The sequence below is a fragment of the Cebus imitator genome, unplaced genomic scaffold (genome assembly GCF_001604975.1).
Source record: "Cebus imitator isolate Cc_AM_T3 unplaced genomic scaffold, Cebus_imitator-1.0 Scaffold48, whole genome shotgun sequence".
Taxonomy (NCBI): domain Eukaryota; kingdom Metazoa; phylum Chordata; class Mammalia; order Primates; family Cebidae; genus Cebus; species Cebus imitator.
Window position 1 is genome coordinate 7258033 of NW_016107363.1, and position 10000 is coordinate 7268032.

The window sequence follows — 10000 nt, forward strand, 5'->3', positions numbered from 1 at the left end:
CACTGTGGTATTCTTGTGAATGTGGAGGAAACTACTAAAACTCTGATATACTCAATAGACAGCTCTGTCCCACATTTATGTTTATTAAAAACTGACATAAACAAACACAACCTGTACAAAAAATATCCCAGATCCCATATGACTTTGAAACAGTAATCATGAGAGACATTATCGCCTTGGACCCCCTCTTCCTCTGCCACGGCCACGTCCTCTTCCTCTGCCTCTGCCTCTGCCTCTTCCTGCAACTGCTTCCCTTTTCTTAGATTTCACCTTAGGTTCAACATCCACAAGTAGTGTATCCAGAGGTAAACTGTCTGGTAGAATAAAGTATCGAATGTTATTTCCTCGAATACTCAGCGTTTCCAGCTGTACAGGTTCTCTGTTCTTCAGGGTCATTTTCACAGCTTTAAGATGTGTATTCATGCTGACATCCACACCTGTAATTGTTCCATGGACCTGTGTTCCATTCTTCAATTCAATGGTTACAGTTTCATGACTCAATGTCATCAAAAATCTCACAAGCTTCATCCTAGCAGCGCCGTCACCCGTTGGTTCTGATAGCCCACAAAATCCAGTAACCTAATACTGATCGACAGCAGTATGAATGGCCAGAAGCGCCTACTCCAGTCAATTTTTTGTATTTTTAGTAGAGACAGGGTCTCACCATGTTGACCAGGTTGGTCTCCAACTGCTTACCTCAAGTGATCCCCCCACCTCTGCATCCCAAAGTGCAGGGATTACAGGCGTGAGCCATCGCACCTGGCCTATTTAATTAATTAATTAATTTTTTGAGACAGAGTCTCCCTCTGTCGCCCAGGCTGGAGTGCAGTGGTATGATCTCAGCTCACTGTCACCTCTACCTCCCCGGTTTAAGGGATCCTCCCACCTCAGCCTTCCTAGGAGCTGGGATTACAGGTGTGTGCCACCACACCTGGCTAATTTTTGTATTTTTAGTAGAGATAGGATTTCACCGTGTTGGCAAGGCTGGTCTGGAACTCCTAGACCTCAGGTGGGTGATCCACCTGTCTCTGCCTCCCCAAGTGCTGGGATTACAGGCTAATGACTTAACTTTAATAGAGAGTGTTAGAAAAGAGGCTGGCTAACTGAATGTCAGAAGATTTATGAATAGCATAGGAAGTTGGAAGAGATGATCCTATCCAAGATCCTTTCAGAGTCAAAGGTCCTGATGATGAACCGTCAGAAGGTGTATCTTGTTCCTTTGCTCCCATGAACAACAGAAACTGTGTGAAAATACTGTAAGGCAGAATGTCAAAGTTATGAAGGTAGAGGGAAATAAAGCCATAGCTACTTTGTTTTCCCTGGTGGTTATTCGGTGTATACAGATTTAAGTAGTAGTGTGTTGTTTTCTGTTTTTCTCCCCAAACAGGTTTCTTACTTTTAAAATTCTCTACAGCTTTGGTGTGCTTTCTTTCTCTGAAAACTCTGGTCCTCCTAATATGTTGTTTTCAGGGTACTATATTTTGACAAGATTATCCTTAATCCAGTATTATAAAGCAGCATTTCAGAGAACTGTAGTTTGTGTCTATATATCAAAAAACCAGCCCTGTGGAACAAGTAGTGGTCTTTCTTTTTGGTTTTTGTTTTTGAGACAGGGTTTTGCTGTGTTGCCCAGGCTGGAGTACGATGGCACAATCATGGCTCACCGCAGCCTTGAGGCTCCAGTGATCCTCCCACCTCAGCCTGGAACTACAGGTGTGCGCCACCATGCCTGGCTAATTTTTAAATTTTTAAGAGATGGGGCCTCCCTATGTTGCCCAGGCTGGTCTCAAACTCCTGGGCTCAAGTGTTCCTACCAACTCGGCCTCCCAGTGTGCTGGGATTATAGGTGTGAGCCACTGTGCCTGGCCGCAACTCGTGTTTTGAGATCATTAATCATTAAAAATAAAGTAGCATCTGGTAAAATGTGTGCATTAGGATAGTGTAGCTTTTCCCAACAGTCAGGGAAGTGAGTTAGTAGTCACCATTCCCATTTACCAGAAACTGGGTTTTGGAGTGGCTTGCCTACCATAATTGTGGGTGGAGCTGGCACTTGAATCTAGAACTTCTGACTTTCAGGCCAGTGTTCCTTCTGATACAAAAAACGCTACTGTTCTTTCCTAATACTGAGTTTAGAGCCTTACTTGATCGCAAAATACAGTTTTTCCTTTTTTAAGCACAGCAGGTCTCTGGAGTAGGACGGCAGGCTACATTGGCTAAAGACTTGGCCTCTAACTTAAGTGCTGTCCCTAAGTTCCTTTTTGTCTACAGGAAGTCTACAGCAAACATCACTACTGATGTCTGTGCATACTTGACCACCTCCTTGAAAACAGGGATGCTAACACTTGTTCCAAAAAAATTCTAAGAATGTGAAGAGGGCAGTTACTTGTCAAATGTAATGGAATTGACTTGGCAGTACAGCAAAATGCTTAAGTTCTGCTGTGTTTTTTGTTTTGCGTTGTTTTTTTTTTGAGATGCAGTCATGCTATGTTGTCCAGGCTGGAGTGTAATGGCTGTTCACAGGCGTGATCATACCGCACTGCAGCCTGGAACTCCTGCTCAAGTGATCATCCCTGGCCTTAGCCGACCTCAGCTTCCCAAGTAGCCGGGATCATAGGCGTGACACTTTGCTGGTTTACTCATTTTTCTGTTGAGGTATTATTGTGTTTCCTACTTTTACTATGCTATTTACACTCAACATAGTAGGTGGTGAATAAATACTAGTTAGTATCCTGGTTGGTCCAATGATCAGTAACAATTGATCTCAGAATACGACGCTGCTTGAGACCAGGCCCTTGCCCCAGTGCTCAGAGAGATCCACAGGTTGCTGTGGAGGCCAATCTGCCCAACTTGGGGTCCCAGAAAGGTCTGGGGATGTGTGTTGAGTGAGTCACAGACAGCCAGGCCAAGGAAGGTGGAGGTGGCAGGGTGGGGTGCCCTTGCTGGAGAAGGAACAGCTGAGTAAACGCACAGGTCTCTGAATCAGCAAACTGAATGAGTGCACTGCAAGCCAACATTGGAGTTGTCACACTTGTTGAGCTGGTCATGTAACCTCCAGAGCCTTCATTTCCTTATCTGTAAAAAGAAATGCTGTCTACTTATTTGCAATTATGTGAAGATTCAATAAGGTAATATTTGTAAATATTCGCACTTGTACTTGGAACATCAACTGGCACAAAGTAGGCGTTCAATGTTATCCACTGTTACCATTACACTTTCATAATTGAGTAATACCTGATTATAATAATTATGAAGGGTGTCATTCCACGAATAATTTATTCCCTGGTCGTTGACTGCGAACGAGGTTGATAGGGATTCATAAACCAAAGAGCTTTCACAGAAGGAGGCCAGGGCTGGCTTCACAATCCGAGACAAGCGGCAGCGTGACGTCCCCACGTCCGGTCCTGGCCCAGAAGGATCTGCGCAGAGCGGCGCTCCCAGAGTCACGTGATCCGCAGCCCCGCCCGGACCGAATGGATCCCCGGAGGCTGCAGCAGCGGTATCTGCGCCTGCGCGGAACTAAGCGCGCTCTACGGCGCGGTCCGCGGTTGAGGCGGCGCGAACAGCCAGGGGGCGGCGAATGGCTTTGAGGGGCCCCGCGGGCTTGGGGCCCGGCTGTCGAAGGCCGTTGGACGAGGCAGTGGCGGCTGCCGAGGGGCGCGAGGCGCCGGCCCTTCTGGCAGCGGGAGGCGCACCAGAGGACGAGGAAGAGGATGATGGCCGTGGCCGGGGCCTGCTGCGCTGGGACGGTTTCTCCGCCTGGCTGCACTGCGTTTGTGTGGTGGGCTTCGACTTGGAGCTGGGCCAGGCCGTGGAGGTGAGGCCCGGCCCAGCCCTGTCTCCGCGCTCCGCCCTCGCGCCGGGGCGGCTACAGCAAAGCCCTTGGCCGGCCGGCTGGCAGGCCTGGACCCCATCAGCCGCGCATCCGGGCGTGGCCAGTCTCCCCGCCGGCGCTCGGCGGGGCTGCGGTCCTAGGGCACTTCCCGTGGGAGGATCTTGGGCTGCGGCTAGGGGTGAAAAGTTCTCTCTAGGCCCCTCCTAAATACTTGTTGATGTTCATCTTTTTCTTTCTGTTCAATCCAGAGTGACAGGAATAACTAAAAGGGTTAGTAGCATCCACCCGGAGAAGCCTGCAGGCAGGATGTTTGGTACTTTTTCAAGAAGGGAACAATGCCTATAACAGATGAGGAACTCTAAGAGCCAGACTTGCACAACCAACTTTAAAGGCTCACATTGTTTTGGTCGTTTGCAGTAACTCTTAGAGCATTCCCCTCAGCCTGAGCCAAAATGCTTATCTAAGCATGCATTTTCTCCCTTCCTCCTTTTGTGCCTTATTTCTGTTATTTTTTTTATGTTGCCTCTGGAACAGTGGGGTGAAACTAATATCAAGATGAATACAGGGAAAATCGTCTGCTTGTGAATCAGTCAATTTTTCCATCCTTAAGTATGGCCCCTTATCGAAAGGCTTTAGAAACATCCACTCTTGAGGTTGTTTTAAGGTCCTTTTAGCATAAGGAATTGCTTGTCTTCATGTGTCCTAGGAAAAGGTTATCAGAGGGGCATTTGTTTGGACATTTTTGTTTTGTTTTTGTTTTTTTGGTATTGGTGACAAATTTTGATCTCGTTCTGACTGTAGTGGCCTGGTTGACTAAGAAAATTGGCTAGGGGGCGGGTTAATGCAAAACTACTGCTTTTGTATTGTATTTTAGAATTCCTAGTGGCATTCTGTACATACTTTTGATAGAATGAGTGAATATGTGAGCAATTGTTTATCTTATTAATGTAAGAAAAACAGCTCCCAAAGATTTTGAATAAGATTTATAAGCCATTTATTATTCATCTTGCCATGTTAACCTGAAGTTATATGTACAACAAGATACAATTTAACCAGAAAGCATAAGAATGGGTGGTTGTAGTTTATTGTGTTTTTAAATTGCTAAAGGAGATCTTTTTGGATTCTCATCATTTGGGACATTCTTTATAACATGAGTATATGTCTTTTGACCAAATAAGCAGAATACTTAATAAAGTTGAGGTACTGCAAAAATGTGAATTATTAAAGGACTTATTTTGAGTTTTATTTTCCAAGGTGTATGCCACTGTATAGAGTTTTTTTTAGGTCAGAAGTTCTTAACTTTTCTGCTTTCCGGGTCTTTTAAAAATATGAACATTGTGAACTTTCCACTAGGAAGAGGCTTCGTGATACAAAATCATGTATGTGTTTCCATAGACTGAGTTTATCCATGGACCTTCTGTTCCATTGTCCCTACTTTAAGAATCACTGATTTTAGAATGTGTAGGATGAGGGTAGGGGAACATCCCTAAAAAAGGAAGGTTGAGGCTGCTGTGAGCCATATTCGTGACACTGCACTCCAGCCTGGGTGACAAAGTGAGACACTGTCCCCCAAAAAACCCAAACAAAACCCAGACTCTAAAGCTGGGCTGCCTAGGTTTGAATCCATGTGACCTTGGGCAAGTTACTTAGCTTGTTTGAGCCTCACATTCTTCCTTTTTATAACAGGATAACAGTATGTATATCATGACATTGTTGTGAGGATTAGGTAATTTAATGTTTATAAAGCATTTGGAACAGTTCCTGGGACACAGCAAGATGTATTTAAGACTACATTTGAGAAGCATTGATTTTCTAGAAATTTCCTTTTTTTTTTTTCTCTTTTGATGTTTTTTTTTTCTTCCTGAAAACAGATCACATCATATCTTTTCTTTTTTTTGAGATGGAGTGTCACCCTGCCGCCCAGGCTGGAGGGCAATGGCATGATCTTTACTGCAACCTCTGCCCCTCAGGTTCAAGCAACTCTTGCGCCTCAGCCTTCTCAGTAGCTGGGATTACAGCAACCTGCCATCGTGCCTGGCTAATTTTTATATTTTTGGAGAGACGGAGTTTCACCATGTTGCCCAGGCTGGTCTTGAACTCCTGACCTCAGGTGATTTACCTGCCTCAGCCTCCCAAAGTGCTGGGATTACAGGCATGAGCCACCATGCCTGGCTCCTTTTTCAGTGAAGAGAACCCCTGACTTTTGCTTTATGAAGTTCACCCTCAGTTTTCTCAATTGTAAAATGAATTGAGATACTAGAATCAATACCTTTTTTTAGTAGGGGAACTTTGTTCCCTGTGTAAACATAAATCTAATCTGGAACCTTAATGACTAATCTTGTTGAAATGGGGCTTATGTGTGTATCTTTGTTTGTCTACAACAGAGAAACTAATTTAAGCTACCTCAGACCTGTTTCCAGCTGTTTAAGACATAAACTTAGTTGGGCTTCAGAAAATGGCTAGCGTTCAGAACCAGGGAAACCTCTTGTTTTTGCTTTTTCTGTGTGTGTGTGTGGAGGAGTCTTGTTTATATTTCATGCTCCCTGCAAACTGGCTTCTTCCCCTTCTCTGATTTTTTTTTTCCTTAGAGACATGGCCTGGCTTAGACTGGAGTGCAGTGGCATGATCATAGCTCACTATAGCCTTGAACTGCTAAGCTGGAGGGATCCTCCTGAGTATCTAGGACTACAGACATGCACCACCACACCCAGCTATTTTTTAATTTTTAGGTGGAGATGGAGTCTTGCTATCTTGCCCAGGTTGGTCTCAAACTTCTGGCCTCAAACTAACCTGCTGCCTCTGCCTCCCAAAGTACTGGGATTATAGGCATGAGCCACCATGCCCAGCCCTTCTTCTCTGATCTTTAAGGTAGAAGTTAATGTTTTTAGCCACTTTAGTGAAAAAAGAGTGAATCTTTTTTTTTTTTTTTGAGACAGAGTTTCGCTCTTGTTACCCAGGCTGGAGTGCAATGGCGCGATCTCGGCTCACTGCAGCCTCCGCCTCCTGGGTTCAGGCAATTCTCCTGCCTCAGCCTCCTGAGTAGCTGGGATTACAGGCACGTGCCACCATGCCCAGCTGATTTTTTGTATTTTTAGTAGAGACGGAGTTTCACCATGTTGACCAGGATGGTCTCGATCTCTGGACCTCGTGATCCACCCGCCTTGGCCTCCCAAAGTGCTGGGATTACAGGCGTGAGCCACTGCGCTCGACCCAAGAGTGAATCTTTAACTCTCTTCCAAATGCCAGAGGAATATAATCTGGCCTGGTTTGGGGCAGGTTCCCACTGTGATACAATTGGCTAAAGACCTGAGTAGAAGCGGAAGTGGTTCACCGTGCATAAAATGTCTTTTATGGCCCTGTCCTAGGTGAAGGGGATGGTAAGGAGGTCTTTGAGCTAGGAAGAAACTGAACAAGATGTTAACTACAGCGGATACGTGCTGAGCTGCTTTTCCCCTGAAGTGGCTCTGGAGGCATTACCACAGAATCAGTGTCCTCTGGAACAAAGTTTGAAACCTCCTGGGTTTTATATACTCTATCTCACTTTTAGCTTTGAAATTACCTATTATTTAGTAAAGCCTTAATTATCTAAATATAGAATTACCTTATTTATTCAAGTATTTTTTTTTCTGAGTGAATAACATACTCATTGTTGCAAACTTGGCAAGTAAAGAAATTATAAACACTAGAAAATATCACTCTTAATTCTACTAAGAGGCAGCTGCTGTTAATATTTGGCATTTTTGTTGATGCTTTTTTTCTTTATATAATTTTGTAGCTGTCAAGGATTAATTTGATAGGAACAGAAACCTCAAATAAACTTAAGTAAAGGGATGTAGATTATAGGGATTCCAGGCAGTCTTTTGGAATCCAAGCGTGTGGGAAGCGGGGATGAACCTGTGGGATTTGGAAAGCCCCAGGCTTTTGCATTTGCCCTTGTCTCTGGAGCTGTTTTTTTTGTTTGTTTTTTTTGTCTTTGCTCTTTGCATGTCTGTTCCATTCTCCATGCCGAGACTGGTTTGTGTGCAGTGGCCTCAGTTTCTGATCCCTCATTACTCTGCTTGACTTTGGGTTTCCATGGTACTGATTTTAGCCAAACTCTTTTTCTGTAATGGGGCTGAAGCTTAATACTGGAGTATCTGATTGGCTCAGCCAGGGACATGTGTCCCATTTTGTTCACCTGTGGTCAGGAGACAAGGTTTCAATAGCAGTAGCAGTCACTTAGGCTCACCCTGCAATAAGAGGGACACTACCAAAGCATGGTATGCAGCAGTCTCCTAAATGTGTCTACCATGAGTCTGCTTTTATTCACAAATACTCTCATAGTTTGTGAGATCATTAGACTTATCATAAGCTGGGTGCTGTGGCTCACATCTGTAATCCCAGCACTTTGGGAGGCTGAGGCAGGTAGATCACTTGAGGTCAGGAGTTTGAGACCACCGTGGCCAACATGATAAAACCCTGTCTCTACTAAAAAAAAAATACAAAAATTAGCCTGTATGGTGGCACGTTCCTGTAATCCCAGCTACTCAGGAGGCTGAGGCAGGAGGATCACTTGAACCGGGGAGGTGGAGGCTACAGTGAACTGAGATCATACCATTGTATTCCAGTCTGGGCAACAGAGCAAGACTTTGTCACAAAAACAAAAGCAAAAAAGAACCAATTCTTCATAAATACAATTTTACAGACCATAAGTTATTTTCTGTTTGTTTGTTTGTTTTTTTGAGATGGTCTCACTCTGTCACCCAGGCTGGAGTACAGTAATGCAGTGGCTCACTGAAGCCTTGAAACTCCCGGCTCAGGCGATCCTTCTGTCTCAGCTTCCCTGGTAGCTGATACTGCAGGCATATGCTTCTGTACCAGGCTGATTTTTGAATTTTTTTGTAGAGATGGGGCCTTGCTTTGTTGTCCAGGATGGCCTCAAATTCCTGGCTTCAAGGGATCCTCCTACCTCCGCCTCCTAAACTGCTGGGATTACAGGTGTGAGCCACTGTACCTGGCTGTCAGCCTGTTCTTTGAAACTTTGAAGCCAGGTATTGACTTTTCTCTAGCTATGAAAGTCTTAGAGGTCATAGTCTTCCAATAGAAGGCTGTTCCACCTACGTTGAAAATCTGTTATTTAGTGTAGTCACTTTCATCATTTCTCTTAGATTTTCTGGATAACTTGCTGTACTATCAGTCCTTGCTGCTTTACCTTGCACTTTTATATTATGGAGACAGCTTCTTTCCTTAAATCTCATAAATCTTCTGCTAGCTTCCAACTTTTCTTCTGCAGATTCCTCACCTCTCTCAGCCAAAACAGAGTTGAAAAGAGCTCTTGCTCTGAATTAGGCTTTGGCTTAGGAAATGTTGTAGCTGGTTTGCTCTTCTATCCAGACCACTCAGACTTTCTCCACATCAGCAATAAGGCTGTTTCAGTTTCTTATCATTCATGTGTTCACTGGAGTAGCACTTTTAATTTCCTTCAAGAACTTTTCCTTTGGCTGGGTGTGGTGGCTTAGGCCTGTAATCCCACCACTTTGGGAGGCTGAGGCAGGAGGATTCCTTGAGCCCTGGAGTTTGAGACCAGACCGGGCAACATGGTGAGACCCTGTTGCATAAAAGAAGAAAGAACTTTTCCTTTGCATTCACAAGTTGGCTGTTTGGTCCAAGAGGCCTAGCTTTTGGCCTGTCTCAGCTTTTGACATGCCTCCCTCATAAACTTAATCATTTCTAGCTTTTGATTTAAAGTGAGAGATGTGTGACTCTTCCTTTTATTTGAACACTTAGAGGCCATTATAGAGTTACTCATTGGCCCAACTGCAATATTCTCGTGTCTTAGGGAATAGGGGGGCCTGAGGAGAGGGAGAGAGATGGGGTAATGGGTGGTCAGTGGAGCTGTCGGAACACATGTATTTAAGAAATTTGCCATCTTTTATGGGCATGGTTTGTGGTGTTCCAAAACAATTGCAGTACTAACATCAAAGTAACTTATCACAGACCACTGTAACAGATACAATAGTAACAAAAAAGCTTGAAGTATTGTGAGAATTACCAAAATGTAACACAGAGACACAAAATGAACACAGTGTTGGAAAAATGATGCTGATAGACTTGCTTGAGGCAGGCTTGCCACAAACCTGTAACTTGCAGAAACTAGTAACTGCAAAGCACCATTAAATGATGCACAAT

At 44.4% G+C, this 10000-nt stretch overlaps 2 protein-coding genes across 2 annotated transcripts in view; one reads left to right on the plus strand and one right to left on the minus strand.

Moving 5' to 3' along the window:
* Nucleotides 1–62: 62 nt before the first annotated feature.
* On the minus strand, nucleotides 63–621 carry LOC108303548 (small nuclear ribonucleoprotein Sm D1-like). Its single transcript, XM_037738098.1, has one exon. It carries the CDS (start codon nucleotides 526–528, stop codon nucleotides 169–171), a length of 360 nt encoding a protein of 119 aa, XP_037594026.1. The 5' UTR covers nucleotides 529–621; the 3' UTR covers nucleotides 63–168.
* A 2870-nt stretch (nucleotides 622–3491) lies between these two features.
* DENND6A (DENN domain containing 6A) overlaps nucleotides 3492–10000 on the plus strand; it is a 72044-nt gene continuing 65535 nt past the window's right edge. The window contains exon 1 of the mRNA XM_017527336.2: nucleotides 3492–3814. Within this exon, the coding sequence (XP_017382825.1) occupies nucleotides 3578–3814 (237 nt within the window). The 5' untranslated portion in view covers nucleotides 3492–3577. The remainder of the gene's footprint in view (nucleotides 3815–10000) is intronic.